Source organism: Sphaerodactylus townsendi, linkage group LG07, assembly GCF_021028975.2.
Source record: "Sphaerodactylus townsendi isolate TG3544 linkage group LG07, MPM_Stown_v2.3, whole genome shotgun sequence".
Classification (NCBI taxonomy): Eukaryota; Metazoa; Chordata; class Lepidosauria; order Squamata; family Sphaerodactylidae; genus Sphaerodactylus; species Sphaerodactylus townsendi.
Genome location: NC_059431.1, coordinates 27,662,632 through 27,690,166, shown reverse-complemented (window position 1 = coordinate 27,690,166; position 27,535 = coordinate 27,662,632). Strand labels below are relative to the sequence as shown.

Genomic DNA, 27,535 nt, shown 5'->3' with positions numbered 1-27,535 from the left:
GTTCTCCTGGAATTATAACTAATCTGTACAGTAAAAGATCAGTTTGCTGGAGGAAATGACTGCTTTGGAAATCAGACTTTATAGTATATTGTTAAGGCTTGGAGAAACAGAAAGCCTAGATATAACATTCCCAACTCAAACTTCATGCCCCACAGACACCATCCCCAGATCTTCAAGAATTTCCCAAGTTGGAATGGACAACTTATTGTCATGTCTGGGATATACTAACACTTAGCTGCAGCATACGCAGTGCTGGCTTTGGATGCTTTTGCACCCAAGGAAAATTTCAAAATGATACCTTCATGATGTAGACTAGAACTTACATTCCTAAACTTATTCCAAAGGGGCACAGTTTAGTGGTAGAGCAAATACAGAAGGCCTCAGGCTCAGAATCAATCCCTGGTAGGGTTGCCATTCAGTGGCTGGCAACCAGTTGGAATCTGGAAAGGACACGTGGGGTGCTATCAGATGACTTCCAGGGAAAAACCAATGTACCATCACACCCCTCTAGCAATTTCTGGAAACTGTATGATAAAGTGTATTGGACAATTCCTAGAGTGGACTGATGTCCACTGATGTTGTTGCCCAAAGGTATTTTTTCCCCCATTTATTTTCTCCCACACACTGCACGAGAGATGGTAGGAAATTAGAGCAAGGGGCAGAGCACTTCCTCTTCCTGGAAGGAAAATGGCAAGCCTGATCTCTGGCATCTCCAGTTACAGGCTGTGAAGTAGCAGATACTGAAAAGACCTCTGCTTGAGACACCAGAGAACGGCTCCCAGTCAGAACAAACAGTACTGACATTGACAGACCAGAGGTCTGACGTTGGCTCCTTCCGCACATGCAGAATAATGCACTTTCAATCCACTTTCACAATTGTTTGCAAGTGGATTTTGCTATTCCGCACAGCTGCAAAGTGCATCGAAAGTGGACTGAAAGTGCATTATCCTGCATGTGCGGAAGGCACCTCACTACAACACATCATATGCTTACACAGAACCACCAAGCAGCCAATAGCTGAAACCAATGTATAGGGAAAAATCCATTTTTTTTATTTTTCACTCATAATTTATTTACAAATACACATTATAACTTTTATATACATTGCACATTTACATGGTAGAAAAGTACAAAACTATATATTTAAATGAATTTATATTTAACTCGCCATGTTTGAAAATATAAAATTGCCTCAGAAAAAAAGTATTATGAAAAGCAAGAAACTTGAACTGATAAAGTTTGTGATATAATATTTCGTGAACACTTTGAATGAAACAATAAGGAGCTTTGTTGGTTTTCTTGTATACAAAAAGCAGGACTATGTAAGGAAACACCCAATGAACACTGATGCATGTGAAAATGTATTTTTAAAAAAACTATACCCTCATTACATTTAAGCCACATCACTATTAACAGCCTTCATAATTCAATTTCTTTGGGTCTAAAATTCTCATCGTACAAAATAAATGTCCAGTACTTTGAGATCATCACGACACATGATGCGATCAGAAGAACAGTAAGCTAAAAATGGGGCAGAGGTTTCCTTAAAGAATGCACCGTTGCACCCCAAATATATAGTTAAGTCAGTTTGCAGCGCCTTTTGGTCAGTCAAGATTCCTTGTAAACAAATACCCGAGGGATCGTATGTTTATGTACAGAACTGGCAAGAAGGAAATGTAATAAATTAAAAAAAATGTAACAGAAATGGACATGCAAAGTTTTGTTAAAGTGGAAAAGAGTTAACGTTGGTGGAAACAAGGAAATAAGATTTGTGATGGGGAGGGCGGGTTAAGCTCTAAGGAATGGATTTATAGTTTACAAGAAAAAAAAAGCTTTACTTTACAAGCAAGAGACCTCACAATAAATAACACTGCTCATCCCATAAAGATTAAATTTCCTCCAAAAAAAGGTGTACAGTCAACCAGACATTTTTATGTATAAATTATAAAACCATGACACAGTATAAATAAATGTCTACAAGACTCAACTATATGTATACTTTTTTTTCTCCCCCAAATAAATAAGCATACACGTATGTACAGTATGGACATTTTGTATCTCTTGCCCAATGAGTGTCCCAACAGTGATGGAAGTTTTACCACTCTAGAATGGAAGATATAGGAAAGGTGTAGTCCTGGTCATCTTCGTCATCGTCTTCCTCTGGATCTTCATTAATGGCTAGATAGGAGAATACAGGGGAGCTGTTGTTTAAATATAGACAACAACAGCGGCAGAAGCAGCTCAGTTTTTTGTGGTCAAAGCCCCCTGCATAGCCATAAGAGAGTGTAGCTTTTCTGTTTTGTTTTTAAACGTGGCTTGTGGTGCGATGCCCGTTGGCACCTGCTGTTATGCAATACAGTTTTGTTTTGTTTTGGCGTGCGTGTGTGCGCGTGCGTGTGTGTGACATATAATCTATGAAGTCATAATTGCAGCAAGTTCTGAAGACTCAATGGCTCAGCTTTTTATTGGCAGATTCCTGAAATTAGATAAAAAGTGCTCTTTGTGTTCTAGGTTTTGAACTGCTTGTTTGGAGTCCTTCATTCAGAGGCGACTGCAAGGGGTCAGCAGCCCGCAGGGTTAAAAGGGTTAAGCTAGTTTCAGGGGGAAGGGAGGGTGCGATTAGGTTGTGGTGGAGGGTTAATCAAGCAAACAGCAAAGCACACAAAAGCAAACAAATTTAAGGGAGGGCAGGAAATAGCTAGAAAGATGCCTTTTTAGAACCACCCTCTGATGATAATAACAGGTGCCTTCTTACCAAGAGAAAAAGGTACCCCCCAAATGTCCGCTGTTGTCTATCTGTTGCTTCTTATCAAGCACCAAGAAGTCTGTATAATATATAAATCTCTCTCTATAGGATCTCTCTTATTTGCAGTTCCCTTTTATGTTTAACAAAGACGCCAGTCTTCACTATTCTAGGAAGGGGTGTTTTTTTTTGCCTTCAAAAAAAGTTCCTGCAAGGTTAAAAATCTCACTTACAGTTGCAAGATCCTGGGTGCTTGACTTCCAAAAGCATACCCAGGGAACAAGCCGCCTCCTTCATGGCACACTTGCTGGGATAAGTGGTGTTATCGCTGGCGCAGACAGCTTCATCTGATTTGCTTTCAGGGCACAGCTCGTCGCAAAGGTCGCATCGTCCTCGGCCCACTTTAAAATCCCACAGACATTTCTTCCCAGAGCTGCACTGGATGTCTGCACAAGATTTTGCCTCTATAAAAGATGCCCCATGAGAAAAAGGAAGAGAAAGGAAAATAAGTCTGTGAATCAGAAATTTCCTTTGGGGCAATGTGGGGCGGGGTGTGTGTGTGATAGATGACAAGAGTGGGAGCCAGTGTCCGCCCTGCAAGAGATCTCAGGAAGAACTTGGGTGAGAAGGGGAATGTAGGTGGACCTGACCTGTTCTTCCTCCATCCAAAGCTAAATAAAAGTGACTTATTTTAGATTTCATGGTGGAAGGCAAGGCATTACCAGTGGTGGTTAGCTGAACAGAGAAAAAAGATTCTGCTCAAGGCACTGGAAGTGGCAGCTGCAAACTCTGGGAGAAAGGGAGTGACTTCTCCTCCTGCTGAGGTCATTTCCTGTGCTCGCCTTTGACGGCGAATGTTCGAGATATTCAGAGTTTGCCGCTGCCTGCCTACGTATCAACCTGGTATTCCTTGGAGGTTACCCATCCAAATACTTGCCAGGGCCAGGACTGAGAGTATGATGTTGGCCCAAGGTCACCCAACAAGCTTCCACGGCATGAATAGGGATTTGAACCTGGATTTCCCAGGTCCTAGTCTGATATCTTAACTACTCCACCACACTGGCTCTCAGGTTCCTGATACTGAGGATTTGAAATGTTTTCAGTTCCAAAGGCCTGGTCTTATCAAACATCTTTAGCAGCCAATGGCTCAACAATGAATTGACACTGCAGAGAAAACAACATCCCAAAGAATGAACAAAGGGTTTGGTCAGTGATGGCAAACCTTTTAGAGACCGAGTGCCAGGAATGAAGCAAGGGGAAACTGTGCCTGGGACACACATGCACCCCGCACCCCTGCCACGCCCCTGTTCGCCCCCATCCTGCCCTGCAACGCCTGCAAAACACCCTGAAACACCCCCAGAATGCCCTCGCCTCGCCCCCAGAGGGGCGCGTGCCCTGTGCGTCGTGCACTCTTTGCCCCCTTGGTGCTATGCCACTGCCAAGTGCCCAAACTGGGGCAATGGCGCGCGTGCCCACAAAGAGGGCTCTGAGTGCCACCTCTGGCACGCATGCCATAGGATCGCCACCACTGGGTTAGATCATTAACTGATGAAAAGGGGAGGAGGGGACCCTTTGGATTCACTTAAAATGGCTATACCCCTGGGAATTATTTCATTTATATATGTGCTTCATTTATGCCCTGCATGTTCTCCCCATTGGCTTACAAAATATGTGGCTTACAAAATTATCTTCTCCATTTTATCCTCCCAACCCAGTGAGGCATATTGTCATGGGATTTGCAGGGATGAAAGCCATGTGGGACAGGGCTGATAGTAAGGAGGAGAACTGGGAGTGACTCAGTGAAAAAGTTGGCTGGATCCAACCCAATATATACTTCACCGGACTGAATATTATTCCTGTTCATCAGCGTTCAAAATGGCCATTAGGATGATTTGTAAGAGGCAACTGATGGCCCCTTAGTAGTGCTATTATGCTGGAACCATAGTAGGAAGAAAGTCCGATTAAATCCAGTAGGACTTATTGCTGTATAAACATTCCTAGGGTTGAGTCTTTGTGTAATATTACTTTTCCAGCTCCGAAGTGGACAACAGCTGGTGTACCAGCTTCTGAGTCAACTGTGGACATGGAGACAGTTTCTAGTATTGAAACAATATCATAAACCGGTAGCTGCTAAGTGCCAAGAACTCTGTTCTCAACTGTTAAAGATTCAAGAGGCAAGACATACAATAGGATTCCTAAGGAACAGAATCCAGGGGGCAAATAAACTAATAAACAGCCTGCCTGTCTTACTCAGGATAGTAGTCTTGTGACACCAGAACTGTCCAGATAGTTATCTATTTTATAAATAACAGAAAGCCCAAAAATACTGACCAAAAACAGAAAGAACTGTACACCCAAAGGTCAAATTGACCCCATGATATTAGGGATGCACCAGCAAATTCCTTTGACTACAGTGCAGCTGCAAATACAAGTAGCCATATGGATCTAGGCCACAGTAATACAGAAGGGGAGTGTTATCATCAGAAGCTGGTACCCCAGCTGTTGTCCCTCTAGAGTTCCTTTTAGCCCTGATAGAGGAAAAGAGAGGTACAAATGGTGTCTTTCTTTTTTCCTTGTTGGGTTTAAAAGCAGCTTTGGGATCTAGCAGGAGGTGTTAAGAGTAATTTTATCCACATTTGTTTAAAAGAAACTTCTGTAAAACAAGTTTGCATGTGTTATCTCACTCTTTTTCTTTGGTAGTTGTGGACCTGCTTTTTGGATTATGTCCCTTCATTCTGTATCTTTGTGTCTTTCTTTCTGCTCTCCTAACCGCCTTGTTTATTTGAAAGTCTTTGACCTATCAGTCCTTGTAGTGGGTTCTTGTTTGAACCTTGTGAAGTGTCCCAGTGGTCCAAGATGGCTAAATATGAATCACCCTTCTTTCCTAAATGCAATCAAGATACCCTTAGCTCTTTTGATAACTCATTCAGCTTTCCCATGGCTCTGGGACAGGGAGTTGAAGATGTCTGATGATCAAATTCCCAGTGGGCCTCTGAATTATTTTGACACAAGTTATGGGCCATTATCTAAGAATACAATATTAGCTATTCCATAATTGGCAAAGAACTGCATGTCAGTTTGAGATCTGGTGTTGATTTATCTTCCAAAAACTGGGATAATACTCCACAGTGATGAGGTGATCCTTCTCTTGCCATAATTTTTCTCAGGGTGGCTTACTACCTCATGATGGCATAGTGTCCCATTTTGCTATCTACCACCATAAAAACCACAGATCTCATGCTTTCTACTGCTCATACATCCCACGACAACATACACACGCAGTCTATAGTCAGCTCTCCATTCCCAAGTGTACAGTTTGTCAGGATGTCCAGGCATCAAGATTACCTGCTCTGTTTCTTTAAATGAGAATCCCTTTTTATATACTCAACTTCTCCCTCACTGAGTAGCCTCCTCAAGAAGTGGGTTTAGCATTTTAGGCCAATTTTCAAGGATAATGTGTTTGTTCCTAATCCTGAGCTGAACCTTCCCATATTGCCCCCATATGACAGACATCACACAGTACAGCATCTTTATCAATTCTATGTCCTCCTCTACTGAAACACTCTTTTTTCTGTTCTTTGAGGTAAACGCTGCCTTATTTGCCAGATAATTTACCTAGGTAGTACCAGATATGTCATGGCATTTCTCTTTTTTGCGGAGGCGAGCAACAGTTTAGGCAATATGGTTTACAGGTGTTCTATACGGTCCCCCCCCCCCCCGATTTCTTGGTTCTGGAAATGTTTCCTGTTAATTTTTTCTATGCTGTTTCTGAAAACACTTTTACCACAATTTCTCTCTCTAAAACATTTGCGAGCTTGCTTCCCTCACAGTCCAATCATCTGAAACTTTTTTTCCCAACAAAAAGCTTGCCAGTTATCCATCTCTCCTGTGTGGTCTCCCAACCGCCCTTTCAGGACTTGGACCGCCATTTTCCCGCCCCTCACCTCACGGTTTGGCCCCTCCTTATTTTTTTTGGTCATGTCTTGCATTCTCTTTTTTCCCTCTTTTTTTTAGATCATCAAATCAGTGATGGTATGAATCATCACTACAGTGCATGTGTGGGGAAAAAATTGATGACATCCAGGAAACAATGTACTGAGAAGGGGAGTGCGGACAAACTTTGTAGAAGACAATATGATTGAAAACACCTTCAAAATGGGGTAAGTGTGGTGTGCGAAAAAGGTCTTCATCTGTTATTTTTAGTGATGTTCTGGCTAATGTTGTCTCTGTCGGTTGCTGTCTCTGTTACAGAGCAATTCCTAGCCCTCTCCCAAATGAAGTGGACTGTAATTATGATACTTTAGTCAGAACTCTTGGCTATGGTGTCCTTAATGTCCTCAAATGCTTCATGATAGCTTTCTGTTGATTCCCACTTGTGGGTCTGATGTCGGAACAGCTTGCATCAGTCTGCAATTTCTTCACAAAACTTTGCCAGGCAAGTCTGCCACTCTCCCCAGTTTTTTGACTGTCACAATTACAGGCTTTGGCATGTTCTGAATTGCTTCAACACTTCCAGGCTCTCTACTGTCAACAGGTGACCTAGATAAGGAAGCTGTTTTGGACATCTGTCTTACCTTATTGGGATTTTGCTTTAGATTCCTCTCTCAGAACAACTTAAAAATGAAAAACAATATTTCATCTTGTTGCCTCTCTTTCCATATCTTCTTTTCCCACTCTTTTGGTGGGAATATTTTCTGTCTGCTGGCCCAGGCTGTGCTGGGAGGTGTCCTTCAACCAGCACTTTGGTTTCTGAGCTAGATGCAAGCACTACAATCCAAGAGTGATACAGGTTTCAAGCCTTGATCCACACACAATTCAAACGTTCCTGTTCCTTTGCTGGTTTATGCTGCATTCCTTCAACTGCGTTCTGAGGCAAAGCTGCTGTCATCGAGTTGCAAGAGGAGTTTCCTACTATTTGGAATTGTTCTGTCCTCACACAGACCAAACAAACTCTAAAAATAAGCCTGCTATGCCTCATCTGCGACTCCCTTCTGCTTTTTCTATCTCTGCTGGGTCACTTCCTGATTTGTTGTTCCTTTAATCTGTGTCTTCCTTCTGCATCACTCAATTTTTGTTCCTGTCTGCTGCCATGTCTCCCTTACATATTTCCACCTACACTGGTATGTGTGGGGGTGAAGAGGTTGCACTTTTAAATCCTGTCTTCCACGTCACTGTGTTGCCCTCAACACTGGCTAATTTTTGGATCTAAATAACATGCTTGTTGGATTCAATCATGGAGTTCCTCATGTTTGCTTCAGCTTCCAGCATCAGACTGGCTTTAACTTTGCTTGCTAGCTTTGGTTTTCCAGGGTGGGCCCCAGGCATTGCTACTGGTACCAACACCAGCTGTTTCCTATTGCGTGCTTGCATCTATCTCCTCCAGAGCAGAGGAAAGAACAACTCTGTGTAGTGACTGTGGGTGACACAGAATATTTCCTCCTCTGGAGTCTGAGAGAAAGAAATGGAGTGAGTGACAGTAAGCAGCAACTTTTGCTGGATCACAATGCCAGTATTGTTTCCTGGCTCCTACTGTGGAGAAGCAAGTGGATCGGCACTGGCTCCAGGCTCCCATTGCTGCAAGGAGCATCTGCTGCTGGTTTGATCACCTTGGGGCATTGGGCAAAGAGTGATGGTGTGGACACATAGGAAGCCCTGCAAATGCTCAAAGGGGTCCACCCAGGATGTCAAGACAAATCTAACTTGTGATCCAGTATGGGGTCGTATGGGGATAAAGATGGCTGCTGTCAAGTGGGGCCTTGCCCCCCCCCCCCCGAATTACAGCTCATCTCCATCAGTTGCCCCAGAAAATATAACTGCTTCGGAGGGTGGATTGTACAGCAGTGTATCCCTCTGAGTTCCCTGTTCTCCACAGGATCCACTTCCACACCTCCAAGAGCTTCCCAACCTGGAGCTGGCAACCGTACCTGTCAACCCCCACACTCAGCCAATGATCCGGGAGGGTCTACCTTCACACACATTGTACATGATTCTTTAGCACTGCAAACCTAAGAAGAATGCACTGATGCCAATTACTGCTCAATCATGTTTACCTTGAATATTTTTTAACTTTCCATAGATATGTCAAAAATATTCCTTTTGTGTGCTAGTGAGCTTAACTAACTGAGCATATCCAGAAAGCTACCACTTTTATACACTAGATAAAATGGGCTTTTAGCCCATGGATGTTGTTTTGGCTCAGTATCAGTGGAGGGGTGCCCCCACTGGCTGTGGCTAGTCTCTTAGCCACAATGGGAGAAAAACTTCCAAGATTGTATCCATTGCCCTTATACTTATTAGCGAATTTAGTATGAAAACTGCAATGTGAAGTAACAAACCACTCCCAGATCACTTATTTGGAGTCATCCTGTTTAATTCAGTGGCATGGTGGAATGGTTAGACTGCCAAATTACAATTTGGATATCCAGCTTCAAATCCTCACACTGAGATGGAAATTTGCTATGTGACCTTGAAGCAATCACATACTGTCAGTCTAATCTACCTGGCAGGTAGATTACTGAGAATATATGTCACTGTGAATATAAAGTGGGGTGGGGGGACTGTGATGTTGGAAGCGGCTTTGAATTCCCATTGGAGAGAAAAGCCTGGTATAAGTGTCTAAACAGTCTGGACTAAATGGGGTGAACCTACATTTCAGTCTATCCCACTGAAACCAATGGCAGTAAAAATGCTTAATTCTAGTGGGATTGAAAGTAGTCTCTCAAATATAATAATCCCTGATCATAAGGATACATGATTTACACAGATGATGTCTGGGTTGTTTTTTATGCTGATGATTTCACATATTCCATGCTTTAAGATTTTTAAGGGAGAAAAGTTGGTTTTGACCAATGTTCAAAATATTTTTCCCAAAACTCTCATTAGGGTAATGTTTCCATTGGAATTTAGTTGAGTTAGATACAAGCCGGGTAGTTTGAAAATGTCTTCAAAGGACTGGTGTGATAAAGTATCATGGGTTCCAGTTGGAGCCAAGGCAAAGATTATCCCTCAGTAATGATGAGCTGGAATTAACTGAAGGCTTTCTTGACCCAGATCTGGATCTCTGGATTCCATAAGTACATTTCTACTTAGCCTTTAAATCATTCTGTACCATTTCCTTGTTCTGTGAAGTGGTTTTGGTGTGGGAAATGGAATGTGTTATTCAAGGCATATGCCAATATTATTTCATTTAATATTCTTGGGCCAAAACCTAACGATTTTGGTAAAGTAGAAATTTCATCTGAAAATTCACTTTTCCCTCATCCTGTTTCTTCTGGCTGCTATTTCTCGGGCTTGATTTCCCTTCCTGGCAATTTATTCGTTCTCTTTCCTGAATTAGTCATCAGATGAATTCTACCCAATTAGGGTAGGATATAGTAAACAGGATGACATCACAAGTCTACATCACCAATCAAATCTGGCCACATTATGACATCATAGGGGGGTAACTGAAGGCAATTAAGACCAAGAAAAAGTAATGTCAAACTGAAATATATGTGACTTTTTTACCATTGATTTTTTTTTTAAAAAGTGAGTACTTTCAGCTCAAAATCCACTTCCAACCTTTCCACTATGAAATGTTAAGGTTTAAGGGTAAATTAGAATGATATGGTGTGTTCTAGCCAACCTGTACCTATCATGATAATCGTGTATAAAGGGGGACTGTTATGGTCTGGAAGAGCATTCAATCTTGATCTGACTTCTGAGCTAGTATATCCTAGAATCAACTCATGATTTAATTTTTGATTTGTGATATCTACAGAGCAATCCCAACAATGTCTAGCTAAAAGTCCAATTTTAATCAATGGAGCTTACTTCCAGGAAAGAATGTTTAAGATTGCAGGCTTACAGTGCAATCCTAAGCATGTTTATTCAAAAGTAAGTCCTCTTTTATTCAAAAGGGCTTATTTCCAATTAAGTATTCTTAGGATTTTGGCCTAAATCTCACAACAGTTCTCTTAATTATGTTAGGGTGAGAATAAATGCTGCAAACCAAGGTTTGTTGTGATAAACCAAGTCTTTATGGGGAAAGACAGGATAAATTATATTTTAAATAAATACTTTTTTCCTTTCTCCCTCCTTCTACTGTGTGCTAAGCCATGATTGTAAACTGGTATAGAAATCAGCCATTTGTGGAAAAGATTGAATCAGGGTTTTGCAAACTGTGGTTTGTTTTTTTACCTAGAAACTAAGACTGTGGTTAGTTCTAAACTCTAAATTGTGGTTAGTTTTAGCCATCACTAATTGTGGTTAGTTCTTTGATTGTTTTGAGGGGAAGAAGCAGAAAGAACATGAGCCTAAGGACTTGATGACTAGTTCTCATCACGAGCAAGTCATGCTTTGTTCTACAACTCTCAGTGCTGTTTGAGTTCCCTAAGGTCATGCAGCAAGCTTAATTGTTAATTTAGTCCTTTTCTGCTAGATTCTTAAAGCTTGGATGTGCTCAGAGGTGTGAGCCAAACAGTTCTTTATTAGTTTATTTGGCAAATGTCCATGCTGCCTCTCCAGGAAACCTGGTTTTGGCCTTCTGCTCTTAGCCTGGGGATGGTAGTCAAGAGCTAGGAGAAATATCCACTAGCTCAGAGACAGAGATGCTCTATGTTCAGATGCTTTTTTTTCTCTTGTTTGGTTTATTTCTGCTATATTTTTTATTGTGTGTGTTGTTGGTTTTATTTTGGATCCCCACGGAGAAGAAAAATGGGATACAAGTAAATAAGCAAGCAGGCCAGCAAGCAAGGTGAGCAGGGACTTGAATCTAGATTTCCTTGCATCAAAATCCATTGTCCTGGATATTTTGACTTATAGGCTCATTTATACTTTAATGTTTTACATTATAGTTCTCCATCCTAGTGAACCAATAAAGGCATTCTTTTCAAGGGCTACCAAACCACCTGTTAGCCTTAAACGCATCACACCCGTGCATGACTAGCAGAGAATTAAAAAAAATAGGAAAGGTTCAAATTTTATTCCAAGCTAACTACCGTAGACTTAGCATGTGAATGTCACACATGAGAAATGCAAAAATTGGCTTGAGCATCACTGGTGGAAATAGCCTATGTATTAATGTGGCTAGTATTCAAATTACTGTAAACAATGTATGATTAATTCTTGCAGTTTGTTTTGTTGGCCATTTCACACACACACGGCTGCCTTTCTTCTATTACAACATCACATTGTAGTCCTATTATATACAGAGTTGGACTTGGAGCCAGAGGCGGTTTGCAGTCAGACTTCTGACACGGATTCATCAATGAATCCTTCTTTCTTAATCTATTTCCTCATCTTTAAAACTGGAAAATTATAGCAATCTTTGTGAGGGGAAGGTGGGAAAGCATTTTGCAAATCAAAATAGCAATACACATGATGAATGAACAAGACGGATGATATCACTTCCTGGTTCTATACAAGACCAAAAAAACCTATAATCTCCTTTACCAGAATTTCAGCAGTTACTCTAATCTGCCTCCTTAGAGTTTGCTGCCACCACAGATGAATGGACTGACCATTTAACTTGCAGGAAAATGTCCTGCTGGGTTGTTGCCTTGGAAGGCTGCTGACTGTCAGCAGCAAACAGAGCTAAGTCTCAGCAACTTTGCCAGTGACTCAGGACTCAGAGCATTCAGCGGCATAAATTATCAGTGTCAGCTGACCAAAAGCCACTAGTTTATGGGAGGAAGGAATAGGTAAGCCAATGACCACTGGTGGTGCTTCAGTGGCTGATCAGCTTGGTTTTTTCACTTTCTAGTCTGCTCCTGCCATCACACAGAACTTAGATACTCTTCAGCCAGGATCTTCCATATCCTGAAGATGCTCTCTAGTATGCCTAGCAACCAGACTTTAGGCTCAACTTGACCCATAACACCAGACAGTGGTTCAGCAACCTTTGGGCCCTAGCTTCTTCTCATTGTCTACCTGGTATACATGACTTATTTCCCTCACAGCCAGAAATAGTGGCTGACCATTCTGGACACTCCACTGGCCTTCAGAGGGCTGACTTCTGAGTGCAACCAGAATTGGGGCTTTCTGTAGTGGGTCTGTTAATCACCTGGTTGGGTAAAAAATGGCTCCCATAGAGTTCCACTAGAGTAGGGAAGTTGGTTGTTCACCCCCAACACTGGTAAACTTCCTCAAGAAACCAGATATTTACTAATTGTAATTGCATTACTATTGCTATTAACAACATTTTTTTCCCAGTGCTTAAAGAATTTCAGGCTGATTCCGCATGGACCGCAGGCTGATTCCGCATGGGCCAAAAACAGCGGTGTGAAAACGGTGTGAAAACAGTATAAACCCTTTTACACCGTTTTGAACCCTTTAACACCATTTTCACACCGCTGTTTTCGGCCCATGCGGAATCAGCCTCAGATACAGTATCTGGGTTTTTTCTGCAACATAGTTGGTCTTTCCTTTTGTCTCCCTTAGTACCTAGTTCGCTAGATGTTCCATAACCTGCATTTGAAGTAATAATGTGAATGTAGGGATGGATAAATTGACAGGCTTGTTTGGTGGGTATACATGATGGTACTTCACTTCTCCCATATCAACTGATTTTTTTTTCCTGCAAATGACCTGCCCAGACCATTTTTTCTCTCAACTAAGCTTCTTTCCAGTTTAGAACAGTGGGTTTTTTTTTTAAAGTTAAAACAGCCAGGAAGACAATTATAGAGGAAAACTAATATTTGAGGGAATGGGTTAGTAGGCATAGTTAATCACATTCCTGCATGTCAGGCCGTTTCCGCACGGCCAAAAGCAGCGACGTGATGACGTCGCAAATTGCGACGCATACGAAAAAAAGCGTTCACACAGACAGGCGGAGCTGCGGGCGTCCGCAGCCCCGCAGAAATGTGACGGTTCGCACTGCAGCGCTGCGGAAGCGGCGTCTCGCGACGTTGCGCCTGCGCACTTGCGAAGCCGTGCAGGCCCGACGTCATGCCCACGCAGCAGTGCGATGGACAACGTGACTGCCCTGATGTCCTGCCCGTCCCCCATCTGTCAGTGCCTCCCCTCCCAGCTACTGTCAGTCCCAGTGCATGGGTCTGGGAAAGGTGCTTGGCCATGCAGGGAAAGCACCAGGGACCAACGTGTGTGTGTGTGGGGGGAAAAGGTGACCCAGCTTGGCCGTCTGGCAGTCGCCATTTTGAAGACGGCTCCCTTGCGGCTGTTCGCACGAGTGCGGCGTCGATGCGTCACAGGGGGAAAAAGAGTGGTTTAAAGCGTTTTCTGAATACGGCGTCTTCGCGCCGGTTTAGCGTTTCTGCGACGGCGCGAATGCGCACCTCCGCCGCTGCGCGTGCGAACGCTCTCGCTATGGCGGTTCTTTTTCCGTTTCCACGACGTCATATTTCGCCCGTGCGGAAACGGCCTCAGTTTTTCCTGGGAAATACCCTTTTTTCCCATTATGATAGGGAATCCCATCCATTTTATGAGTCACATATATGAGACTGGACAGCCTAATTTCCCTTCTGTTAATTTTGCTCCTCCTGTTTTACAAAGAGAGCTTTCTTCACACAACCTCTCAGACGCCTTTCCCCAAACCATACTTACTGATGCATTTTCCTTCGTAGGCTAGTCCAATGGATCTTCCAAGCCGACAGGTGGCATTCCTCAGATGACAGGCACTAGGATATGTTATCCCATCGTTCCCACAGAGATACTGTTCAGGGGAGGTAGGCTCTGGGCAAATCCGATTGCAGGTCACACAGTTGGCATTATTATTTTGATCAACCACACATGTGGAGCTGCCTGGACATAAGACATCCCTACAGGTCTCTGAAACAAACGAGAGGAGAGTTCAGTAAACACTATGATCTGTCTGCATCATCAGTATGGAGGATAATATGTAGTACAGATTTAAAAGCTTTCAGCATCCTTCTTCGTTATAAGGAAGTTACAAGGTGATCTTGTACTTTACATACAACTGTAGCACAGATGATGCCACAGTTGCCAAGACCAGCTATGACTTTGACTTGGAACAGTCTGGTCTGTATCCATGTAATCTTTGAGGCAAGGGTAGAGGACAGCCTTAGTCCAGTGGGGAAAGACACTGGTCATTTCCCCACTTACCTTTTGGTGCGCGCTACTCTCACCAAGTAACGCGGGGTCCAAAAGCACTCCCCACTACAGGGGAGGAGACAATGCAGCAGCCCCAATTCTGCCGTCTTGCGCCCCCTCAGTGCGTGTCATTTTTGGCACTGTTTGGAACAGAGCCTTTTGGAAAAGCGCACAGGGAGCGTGGGATGGTGGGGAAGGGTCACTGCGGTGGGGATGGTGGGGAAGGGTCACTGCGCACAGGGAGCGTGGGATGGTGGGGAGGGTCACTGCGGGTTTGAGTTTCCCGCCCCTGGCAATGATGTGGAGCCTTTTGCCCAATAAGGAAGCAGTGGGCTGTGCGCAAGCGCGCACCCTTTTTTTTATTTCGGGGAGCAAAGATTGACATGTATTTGACCCCACATTGCAACGTAGGGTCATTTATATAGCAATGAAGGGAGCACTCACTGAAAGCCTAGTATTTGTCCCTATTTGCTGTTAGAGTTTCTGTGGCTTAACTAGTTAATGCAACCTTCTGTCTGCTTGTGCTGCAGTGTGAAAGCTCGCTAGTTCTACTCCCACCGGGGATGAGTAATTTTTTTTTACAAAAAAATGTGTATGAAGGATTTGGGGCTGATTTTTGAACAGGAAAAGTTTCTTCTGTTTGGGTTGAAAGCAGCGTGAAAGCAACTGGTCCCACTGTCATTCAGGTTTACTCAAAACACACCACCGTGAATCCCCACAGTTGCTGTCCCCAGCACAGTTTAAACACCTTCCATTCACTGTTTTTTAAAAAACGTGGAGCTGAGATCCACTATTTGAAGCAACATCTGGCTGGTGAATGAATGAATTTGTGAATGAAGAGGCAGCAGTGAATGAATTACCGAGGCACCATTAAACACGACAGGACGTGAAAACGGAGCTTCATTTCCCCATTTCACTGTGTTAGTTCTGCCTTGACATGCATTTTCCCCCACCTTCATTCAGAAGGGGAGCTGCGGCTCAGTTTGTTAAGTGTTTGTGCTAGTGTGTAAGAGCTTGCCGGTTTGAGCCCGCCCAGGGATGATTGTGTGTGTATGTGTGTTTCATAGAACTAAGCAGCTCGTGGCATGGAGAAGAACGTCTAACAGAAGGACCAGTTCCAGTGCTATGTATTTTCACCCCAGCAGGAAGTGCTAGTAATGGGAGAGTGTTTCATGTGAATGCTTCAGGTGGGATAGATATAAAAACACGAAGGCATGCAGGTTGCCCTTAATCGCCTGTTTCCCTGTTTCCAGGTAGGGTTGTGCGCATGCTCGCACAGACGTGGATAAAAGTTTTTTTAAAAGTTCCGCCCAGCAGCAGCAGCAGCCAATCAGGATAGCCCCTGAGCTCAACGTGCATTCCACAGCTTCAAAGTGGGGGATCCTGGTGGCTGCTGCCCAAGGATCGTTTGAGGGGCAGAAGCTGCGGTGGGGAGTACAACCTCATGCTCACAAACAGCGATTCAAACGAGACCAGTTTGCCTCAGCTTTTTTTTTTGAAGTGGGGAAACGCCCACAGTCTGCATGCAAAAGATCCCAGAATTGTAGTGCCATCCCAATGTTAAGAATGAAAATGGGCTCCTTTGCTTTCTGGAGAAGAAGAAGAGGAGGAGGAGTTTGGATTTATATCACCCCTTTCTCTCCTGTAGGAGACTCAAAGGGGCTAACAATTTCCTTGCCCTTCCCCCCTCACAACAAACACCCTGTGAGGTGGGTGGGGCTGAGAGAGCTCCAAAAAGCTGTGACTAGCCCAAGGTCACCCAGCTGACATGTGTAGGAGTGCACAGGCTAATCTGAATTCCCCAAATAAAGCCTCCACAGCTCAGGAGGCAGATCGGGGAATCAAACCTGGTTCCTCCAGATTAGATAGACGAGCTCTTAACCTCCTATGCCACTGCTGCTCCTGCCATGATGAAAAGTTGTAGGAACAAAAATGAAAAGTTTGGAGACTATTAATAATTTCTGATCTTTGCTGCTACTCTAAGTGCACTTCTGTAGAAGTAAATTCATCGGTATCTAGCGGGATGGCTTTCAGGCAATTGGGTTGTAACCAGCCAGATTTTCTGTTGATAAAAAAGGAGGTGGTGACAATGCTGAGGATCATGTACAGAAGACACATGAAACAGGGTTTGCGATATGGAGGGGAACTGGGTAAGACTGAGTTTTTAAAAAGCTGGCTTCATGTGTCCCAGTGCATTTAGCATGGCGCTACTTGTCTGTTAATTTTCTTGTCTGCTTTTGGAATAGGATGTGTGTGTTATGTTGGAAATCAAGATATTGCATTAAAGTTGAGGAGTCCCACTGATACTGTTCCAGGCTAAACATTCAACTATGCAACTTTAATTCAACCCCATTAACATCAACAGACATTGAAGGGTATTAGGATTTGACTGTGCCAGACAATGCTGTATCTTCCTCCTTTTCCACGAATGCTAACCCCCACCCCCAATACTATCTAAATAATAGCTTTGTTCTTACTTCTGCATTTGCCATGATACTGGACTTCAAGTTCTGGTTGTTCTTTACATCTGGCCTTCAAGAGGGCACACTCATTCCTGTAGGTTTTTCCATTCAAGCCACACACTGGGCCCTTCCATGTGATGTTAGAGCAGTCCGGAGCGCAGACACACCGAGGTTTGTTCTTCTTGTTCATTTTACATTTCTTCCCGTGCCCACAATCCACATTCTCACATGTTTCTAAAGAGGAAAGGAGAAAGAATGGAGCAGGGTGGAGACGGCAAAGCCCAGAAACTTTGCTTTAATAACATCCAGAGTCCTCATTTCAAGAATGCCCAGCACAGCTTTATAAACCACAGGCAGCTCATGACAGGATATTATTTTCTTGTTGACCCAGAAAGCACTATCCCCCCCACCCCAGTGAAAAACTATAATGTAAAAAAAAATCCCATTTATTTAAAGTAGTTGACAAAATGCTTAGATACAACTTAAAATAACTTGTTGCAAGCACGATTGTTTTTCGCATTCTTGTTATGCTGGTGTTTCACACACAAGATCATATTCTTGTAGTCCTCACTAATTGTAACAGCTAGTATGGAGTAGTTTACAGTAGAGTCTGAAGCACCCTTATACCATTCTAGAGCCAATGAAGTCAATTGACTTATAAGGGTGTAACTCTGTTTAGGATTGCACGGTTACCAAAGTGCATTAAAATCTCCTCATAACAGGGATGGAATTCAGGGCAGGTCCAACCCAGTCGTTATTACCTTGGGGTCTTGTTTCACCTCTTGCCTGTGCTAGGTTCCCTTTAACTAGTGTTTGGGTAGCAGAAAACAACAGAAATATTTTGAGGATTAAACTTCTGCTTATTTTTTTAACTTTAATTAAGAGATTTTATATATATTAAAAACGATTACAGAGTCACTGGCCTTGCACACATTCGTAGTCCTTGTTTTGTGCTTGCGCACATTATATTCCTTATTTCTTTACAAAATTTATACACTGCCTTACTGCTCTCATCAGGGTCCCCAAAGAAGCTAACAGATTGGATAAGCGAGGCAGATCCTGCAAGTCCAGGGTTGAGACACGGAGCTGGCATACTCCAAATTTTCTTTAACGGAGATTAGACATTCTGGTAAAGCGTGCCATTGAGTCACACCAACTCGTGGCAACCCCATGACAAACCACCTCAGGAGATTGTTCAAGGTATGAGATGAACAGAGGTGGTTTGCCATTGTTGTCCTCTGCCTAACAACCCAAGTCTTCCTTGGTGGTCTCCCACCCAAGTAACTCCCCAGCTAAGTTTCCAAGCTCTGACAAGAACAGGCTAGTCTGTGCCAGTGTGGTTGCTACAACAGATTAAACAGAATAAAAACTAGTCATATAAACCATTAAAAGTGAACAAATATTTATCTGGTAGATGAATAGTAGTGCCTTCCACCATTTGTGAGGACCTATCTTTGAATGAGAAGATCAGTTGTGGATCAGCACATATGGAAAAGATAGGAAATATCACCCGTTCATTACACAGAGTGTAGGCCAGTGTGTCTAATCTCTGTTTAAAAAAAACCCTTAGAGTATGCCAGCTCTATGTCTCAACTCTTCCTCCCTGAACTTGCCCCTGACATTGTCCCTGTCTTTATGCCACAATAACCCCAAGGCTGTGTGTATCATAGGAATGCCTTGGCTCCAGTCCATTACTTGGGATTCCAAAGTCATCAGGGTGAGCTGATTATTGTTTCTCACAAAATCAGTTTACAGTTCTCCATAGTGTGTTTTTTTAAATTGCATCGTGCTTTTCTCCCCAGCTGGGCCTTGAAGTGGCTTTCACTCTCATTGTCTCCTCTTCCACTTTATCCTCACAGCCCCCTTCTCCTCCTGTGAGGGCTGTTGGGTTGAGATGGGCCAAGGTCCCTCAGTGAGCTTCTATCACAAAGCAGGGATTGAAAACTGATTCTCTTTGATTCTCATTCAACAGTCTAACAGTGATTCCCAACATGGTAGGTGTACTGGTATTCACTTGCATATTTCTCAAAGCATCTCTTCCTGAGAGGAAATACAGAGTCCTAATTTTCCTCCTCCTCTCTGGAGCAGGAAGTTCTTCAGAAGAACCCAGGAGCTATCATCTTTCTGTCTGTTGAGAGAATGCATTCAGAAGCAACTACTTTGGTGGCAACTTCTCGGCATTTTGTGATTGGCCCAGCACACCACAACCACCATTTTTCAGGGCAAGCCTAATCCCTATCATCAAGGTTCTAGAAGTGCACAGAGGCTCGTGAGATTGGGAACTCCTGCAGTAACCACAACATCACTCTGGCTTCAAACATGATTGGCACTGTAGTGATAAAATGCCCAACACCACATTTTCATCTTTTAAGATCAGCCTTAATTTGATCCAGAGAGTTCAAACCCAGAAAGTATTTTTGATACCAATATTCAATAGCAAGAGCAGAGTTGGCATCTTCCATCCCTCCATAAGGTCCCCAGTGCCCCTAGACAAGGATTCTTCTGCCCTCTCACACCACACAGCCCTAAACCTAAACAAAGTGTCACATGAAAATAAATTCAGGGCCCCCCAAGCTCCAGGGCCCCCCAAGGTGAACGTGTCCCCCAGAATGTTGTCTTTCCCATCTCCCCCTTTTGGCAGCTCAGGCCATAAGGGGAAATTTGGAAAAAGCTGCTAGGTGGGTTATATCCTGGTCTTCACTGAGCCAAGTTTAGAACCTTCCAACTCAAGGAGGTTTTCTTCAGCTAAAGCGGTTCTTCCTTGAGAAGAGGTTCTTAAACTGGCTTTCTTGGAGAAGGCTGGACCTATGTCAACACTTAAAATGTCCTACTGATTATTCACCAAAAGTTTTTCCAACCCCCACCTTGTGCATAGCTTGAGTTCCTTTTTTAAAAAACCGATTAAAGAAGGAGCCCTAAGATTAAGGCAGCTCTTAACTTCCAGAAAAATGAACGGTGGACTCAGTTAAGCTCATGCCTCTGGAAGATCTTCTCCTCAATCCCCAGGTGTTTCAGACTCCTTCTTTGCAAGTTGCTTCGTGGAAAGGGAAATCCACTCTGCACTTGCTCACATGTGCTGGCATCAGTTCTGTCTCACTCTTCAGGGCTTCCAGGACAGGTGCCAGGAAGAAAGAGTAGTCCAAATGATTAAGTTCTGGCCTGGAAAGAGGGAGACAGGGAGTGCTTCCCTATCAAAGGCTTTCTCTCTCGCTCAGCACCCAACCCACCTTTGCAGGGGATGCAATTGGGGGCACCCCCGCTAAAAATCATCCACTTGAAAAGAATGTGATCACTGACATCTTCCTCAGTCCACGCAGTGGTCAGCCTGCCCGTTTTACAGCACTCTTCTTTGCTCAAGCCGTTCTTGTAGAGGACCTGGCAGCGCCCGTTTCTGGCTTGCCGGAGCCAGCAATTCCCAGCTGCGTTTTCAAAAGAGAGAGAGAGAGAGAGAGAGAGAGAGAGAGAGAGAGAGAGAACCAGTCATATCAATGTCAGTTACAAGTGACCCAGACACAACACGTGCGCCTTTCATTGACTTTTACTAGACTGTTTACTTTTTTTTTTAATTTGCCCCGTTTCATAATGTGAACCTACTCCTCTGGCGCAAATGGAAGCGCCGTGCAAACCGTCTGATCAAACCAGGCTGATGCCTCGTTACTCAGTAGGGTGAAAGTACAGACGCAGGGGGGCAAGGGACTGCGGGGGGGGGGGGGCTGAGCTGCACGTGACAGGGTTTTGAAACAGATCTGGCGCATTTTTAACAGAAGGGGGGAGAGAGAGACAGGAAGGAGGGAGGAAGAAGAAACGGGCCACTTCGCCCCATCTCACTCTCTCCTTTTGCAAAATAATAATAATAATAATAATCCGGGCAAGAAAGCCGTGGGATGATTTGCTGCGTGCCTGCCTGCTAGTCACCCGGGGCTTTCGACATCTCCAAATTGCACTCCAGTGAAGCAATGGAGTGAGTGGGCGAGCCAAAAACCCAAACTGGGCTCCGTCGTCGGCTGCAGACCCTAGAGCAGGAGGGCAGAGGCGAGTCTGCGAGCAGATCTCCTCGGCTGAGCAAGTTTACGCGGCTTCGCAGGGCAACGCTGGGTGCTTCCAAAGCGCACGGGTTGCAGACGCGCACAGACTCACCGCCCCCCCCCCCCCAGCAACCTTGAGCTGTCTGCTCCTGATGGATCTGAGCCAAGGAAACTGATCTGAGCGGCGCCCCCCGCCCTTCGTTGAGAATTGGCTTGGAACGAGCCTCTGGTGACTTTACCAACGTGACTCTGCCTATCACTCAGCCCACTCGGGGGCTCTTGATTCCAGACGGTATTTCGGTACAGTGAAGAATGAGAAAAGGAGGGGGGGGGGCAGTCCAGTACCCCCCAAAAATAATAACCAGGCGAACACTACCTCCAAATCAAACCACCTCAACCCAATAATAACCTTCAAAAAATAATAATAACTTTCCAATCAGTTAGGGAAGTCTTTTAGGCTATCTAAACAGGGCGGTGAAGTAGACAGAACCGTGCGTAAAACAAACAGCAATAAGTCACCCGCAATCTAAACTACTTCTGATCCAAACACCATTCTCCCTTATAAGCAGCCAGTATTGGGGGGGATGGGGAAGACACTTAGACTCGGTGGGTTTCCCACCCCTAAAAAAAAAAAATCCACCCCTAAACCGTAAACGCCAGACAGACATCCTTTTCCAGTTGGCAGATAGTTTAGTGCAGAGGAAAGTTCATTCACAGAATGAAATCGAATGGAAGGCGGGGAAGGCACGGGCTCTCCAAACTTAACAAAAACTCGAGGAAAACTCCCCTGCGGTCCTCTTCGCGGAGGCTTTAGCGGCTTAAAATGCCAAGCAACACACGACCATGCCCATCTTCACAGCCCGCCGGACTCAGAAAAGTTCTGAGCCGGCGCCGCGCTTCATGCAGGCGACGGAGTGGAAGCGACGCGTGCTAAAAAGCCACCGAGCGCGCCTTTGGCGACCCCAGGGGACCACGCTGGGGGGAAATCTCGCCCGGGGTCCGGCGAGCTCCTAAGCCTCAGGGTCCTGTCACTCCCTGCCCAAACCAGCCGCGCAGCGCGATCCTAAGTGAGTTTGCTCAAAAGTAAGTCCTGAGCTCGACGGGACTGTAGAACTGCAGCTTTAGTTTTCACTTCTCAGCGGGGGAGGGAGCACTTTCTGGAGGAGAAGAAGAAGATAGACGGCACAGAGAGAGAGAGAGAGAGAGGAGAGAGAGAGAGATGAATGACACAAAGATACGCACGCACGACAATTGCCTCTTACCCTGTGCTGTTTGATCTTCCAAGAAGAGGCAGAAAAACGCCAGGAGTAAAACCATGCCCGGGACTATTCTCCGGTTTAACATCCTCAGTTTTATTTTCCCCCAGTGGAAGAGAAGCCACGCAACCTCTGCTGGCTAAAGTGAGGCGAGGCAGCGCCGGAGCACACCAAGCCCGCCCGCCTGCTTATGATCGCTCTATTGAATGAACGTCAGGCTGAGAATGCAGTCTCTCTTTAAATCTATGGGGGTCTGCGGTGGGCGGTCCCCTAATGTGTGCGTGTGTGTGTCTCTCTCTCTCTCTCTCTCTGTGTGTGCATGTCTGTGTGTGTGTTGGGGTGGGGGGTGGGGACGTTTCCAAAGTTCAGTGTGAATCAGGTGACATTTTCCACCTTCTGAAAAATCTCTCGAATTATTTGATTTTTTTTTAAAAAAAGGTGCGCGCTCACGCGCGTGGGCGCTCGCACCCAAATCTACAAAAGGGATTGCCCGAGCACTTGGGGGCTCCTAGTAATAGGAAGGGGGTGTGCGTGTGCCTCTGTGTGTTTAAGGCAACTATCCACGCTCTTGGCTCCAAGAGAGGGGCGAAAGGAAGGAGCCGCGGGTGTCCCTAAAAGCCAGGCGCAGGAAAACGCAGGATGGGCACGGGACACCAGACGCTGCTTGCGGGGTTTTCCCCGGCGGAGGCGCTTTGGAAACATTTCCAACCCACTTCGCCTAGCCGGCGAGGCGCAATCTTGCCTTTCCCTCGTTCCTTCCCGGATCCTCCCTTAAGATCGAAAAGCGGGTTTGCAAATCGCCCCATGGTTTGCAATGCTCTTTTGGGAATAGGCTGGCTGGAGGCATGGGCAGGGAAGCCTCCTCGAGCCGTCCCTGTCTCCCAGAGCGGAGGATAAGCTCCCCCTCTCCCCACCCCACGACGTTTCCCCACCGCCGCTGCTCCCCTCTCCACAGAGGTTGTGGCTACTAATAACCTACGAGCCCTCGCACCTCCGCGCAGTAGTGGCGCGTCTGGCGCGCACCCCTCTCCGGGACTCGTCAAAAACAAATCAAAGTTTAAGACCCGCTTTCATGCTCCGAGTGTGAGTCTTTTCACTTGGGGGCGTTTGCAGCATGCGAGCGGCCTGGAGGGGGCCGGTGTGTGGGGTGTGTGTGTGGGATGGGGGCGACGTAGGCGGTCCCTCTCGGAGGAACCCAGCGAGGAGCATCCCCGGCGCCGGAGAGCCAAGGCGCGCTTCGCAACCGGCCTGCCGGAGTCCCGGTGCGGCACTCTTGCAGCGGGTTGGCGGCCTCGCTTGTGACATTTTTTGGCACCGCCGAACGCAGCCGAGTCGAGTAGGCGAGATTTCCTTTTGTGCAAAGCGGTTACTTAACGGGAAGGGGGGAAAAGCGGGGAGGCTTGATCCAAAAAACTGCCTCTCGAACCTCCAGCGGGCGCAAAAATCTCGCAAGAGGCGCGAATGTTTGTCTGCATATTTCGCTGCCTGTCTGGGGGAACAGACAGCGAAATATGCAGACAAGCATTCTCGCCTATTGCCAGCGCGAGGGGATTTCGCCTGAAGTCTCACCGATTCGCCCCCTCCCCCGATTCGCCCCCTCCCCATTGCAGCCCCGTCTGCCCCCTCCCCACACCCGCTCCCTCCCTCCCTCCCTCCAACTGCAAATAACTCAGCGATAACAGATTTTTTTCCACCAACTGCAGGAGATAGTGCTAATCTTTTAATAAAAGATCCCATTACAATGGGATCTGTCTGGACGGACTATAATAGATCCAGAAATACAGCCGTGCTAATATTAGAAGACAGTTGTTTGGGTGCCTCAGCCTGGGCCGTGGTCCCGGCTTTGGAAATGGGCATGAATCACAATGCCACGCCGCACCACCTCCAGGGCGCGCCCATTCAGAACCAGACTGGTAAATGACTTGAGCTCCTCCTTGTATATTTTTTGTGTGCATTTTTTTAACGTGGGAGGGGGATGCTCAGGCTGATCTCTGCTCTCCGGCGCCCCCGGAGCCTATTCATGACTTCGGAAGCTCCTTGAGACTTTACATCCTTTTTCATCCCTCCGCCCCCCTCCCCAAATCGGCACCACTCTCGCTTGCTTGAACATCAGCCTCGATGCGGGGTTCACGAGCGCCCTCTAATGGCGGATGCCGTCGTCGATCAACAGGACGCGTGTGCGTGGCCACAACCTGTCTTCCTATTCCATAGGATCATCAAGAACAGCGGGATCCCTGTCGGAGGGGAATGGTGGATTTCTGTGTGTCAGTGTGCTTTTGACACACCTTTCTCCCCCCACCCCAAGCAGAAGTGTGTGGAGAGAGAGGAATGGGTTAATTCTCAGACACTGCCTCTTTTTGAAACTTTGCTTGCTTCTCCATGAACCAGGCTGGTACATTTGGCAGTCGAAACGCCCTGCTTTATGCGGTTTCTGTGTGCTTAATAAATAAGAAGCCAGACATCGCATGGGAGAAGTCACAGACTTAGACAAAACGCATCTCCTGCTGGTTGTGCATTTGTCTGCCTGGGAGAGCATTTTGGTTAAGAGGAGCAGGGGATCGGTGACGGTCTTACCCAGGCCTTATTTTTGGTCTGGTGGGGTAGTGGAAAGGCCCATCAAGTAGGAGTTTCGAGGCAAGAGATGTTCAAAAGTGGTTTGCCAGTGCTTGCCTCTGAGTGGGCTGAGAGAGTTCTAAGAGAACTGTGGTCCATGGTCACCCAACAGGCATAATGTGGAGGAATGGGGAAGCGAATCCAGTTCTCCCAATTAAAGTCTGCCACTCTTAATTGCTACACTATGCTGGTTTTCAAGGGTTCCCCCCCCCCCCCGGCTTTTTGTTTAGCACAATACTTTTTGTATAAGGTGACTTTCCAAGAAGTAAGCCAATGCATGTATTGTAGAACTGGTTGAGGGAACGCAATTGACTCCTCCCACTAGTGTGTCTCTTAATGGTATCTATGAAACGAAATACATTCGTGAGCAGAATCTTGGCTTCGGTTCCAATGACTTCTAGAGCCTTCCAAAGTTTACACTGGTTCCAGGCAAACATGATTTAGCCACTAAACTAGAGTAACAGGATAGAGTTCTAGAAATGTTCATCTCGCATGAACAAGGTAACATATACAGGCCTGTCCTCTTCCCCTTCACATTTGCTTTTTGCTGTCTACTGCTGTTGTACTAACTAGACTTTACCACAGAAGTTTGGTGGCACATCTACATTCCCATCTCGCAGACAATAACTCATTATGACCACTTGGAGTGCTATGGAGCCAACTATGGCTACTATAGAGAGCAGAGATTAAACCTGAAGCATGAGCTCTGATTGGGCCTGATAGACTGGCTCGGCCAGCCCCTGGGAACATAAGTCTAAGGCCCCTTCCGCACATGCAGAATAAAGCCAAAACTAATTAGAAAGACAAATGGCATATCAGTATCTAAATGCATACCAACAAAATGGGCAGTAATGAGGAGCAATAACATGACTTGTCCCAAGGCCCAAAAATCCCAGCTATGCCACTGTCATTAACCCATAGCCTGAACGACTCGCACACAGTGAACAAAGCCATTCAAACCCCAGTGGAATACCAGATTATCTGTCACCACAATGAAGGGAGCCCCTGAAGGTCAAGGTTAGAGTCGGTGTGTAGGAAGTTGTATTTGTGGAGGGCTGTTTGCTCTGTGAAAACAGGTGCATGCTCTCCCATTCAAGATTTATCTTGTATTTTGTATTGATCAATTGGGCACAGTGGCTGTCCTCATTCTAGACAACGTTTGCTATTACAGGGGCAGCATTAACGGCCATTATTCCTGGAAGTGAACCTCATAACTGGTCATAATAGTCTCCATATACGCTTTAGATGTGCATCATCAGAAGATCAATATGATTGCCCTGGAATGGAGATTTGAATCACACCTGTTTTGTGAAATCACATAGAGACAGCTGCAGTTTCTTTTATTGTTTTGGCTTCTTCAAATGTGAGAGGCTGGATCTGCCCGCTCTACCTAAATGTCAGGTGAAATCTCCATTGTTTGTTCTCAAACCTTTCTTGTCTTGATCAGAGGACCAACATTTTTGACTTACATTTCTGATTGTCATGAAAAAGTATTTGTGGACCCCGCTCTGTGATGGAAATGTCCAAAAGGCTACAAGTATGCTACTCTTCCCAGACTTTGGAGTTTCTTGTTAAAAAGCTAGCTTGTTTCAGAAGTTTATAGGTCTGGCTGGGTTCTGAAGACAATGCCCCCCCTTCACTGCACCAGGAAAAAAGGTCCTTTGAGACAGGCTGCGTGCAACCTTATCTAACATTTCTTTGTAAGGAATGTTTTATTGCTGGGTTTAGTATTAACTTTATAAAACAATTAGGATTTTTGTGTGTGTCTGTCCCCAGACCTATCAAACAAATCATCAGACCTATTAAAAAAAAAGTAATCCTTCAGATAAAGAATTCAGGTTTTGGTAGGTGTGCTATCTTCTTGGGGATTATACTTGGGGATGTTTCACTAAAGACAACAACAACCAGGATACAACTGGATTATGATGTGGCTAAAATAATGTATTTTCTTCCAGAGATTCTTCTGTACTTCAAGGCAATTTAACAACAGGTTAAACTTCCTTCCTTAGCATGAGGAGATTTGTTTTTTTTCCTCACAGTAATTCTAACATTCGTCATACCACTAGTTATTCTTGTTTTATAGCTTGGGCTGGGAGAATGGCCACACTTGACTAGTGCCACTGCCCAAGGATCCAGGAAGACCTGTATCAGACCTCAATCATATTATCATGATATGTTTATATCATAATAAAAATAACAGGGCTGTAGTTGTGGTCTGTGATGCTACTGCACTGCATTGCTCATTGTAGAAATCACACTACTTGTTTCATTGTTCTTTGGTTTTGTAATTCCGCTTCATTGTATGCCTTATACAGTATTTTCTAGTGCATTCTCTAATTTTGTAATCCAATTTTTATTGCATTGTTTCTTGTATGGATTATACTCTCT

General features: G+C 45.0%; 1 protein-coding gene across 2 annotated transcripts; it reads right to left on the bottom strand.

The window, feature by feature from the left end:
• Positions 1–1,029: 1,029 nt before the first annotated feature.
• Positions 1,030–22,728, bottom strand: FST (follistatin). Of its 2 annotated transcripts, none has more exons than XM_048504312.1 (6): positions 22,541–22,728; positions 20,481–20,672; positions 17,269–17,487; positions 14,285–14,509; positions 2,977–3,207; positions 1,030–2,476 (listed from the first exon to the last, which is right to left on the bottom strand). In XM_048504312.1, coding segments are annotated over exons 1-6 (951 nt in total). In that variant the 5' UTR covers positions 22,623–22,728; the 3' UTR covers positions 1,030–2,474. The 2 variants fall into 2 exon arrangements, with proteins under 2 accessions (XP_048360269.1, XP_048360268.1); XM_048504311.1 differs by having other exon boundaries at positions 1,030–2,178.
• Between the last annotated feature and the right edge of the window lie 4,807 nt (positions 22,729–27,535).

Coding starts and splice junctions, on each gene's coding strand:
- FST (XM_048504311.1), bottom strand. CDS start 22,622: ATGTTAAACCGGAGAATAGTCCCGGGCATGGTTTTACTCCTGGCGTTT. Junction 20,673..22,540: donor GGAAGATCAAACAGCACAGG/GTAAGAGGCAAT, acceptor TTGAAAACGCAG/CTGGGAATTGCTGGCTCCGG. Junction 3,208..14,284: donor CTACGAAGGAAAATGCATCA/GTAAGTATGGTT, acceptor CATCTTTTATAG/AGGCAAAATCTTGTGCAGAC.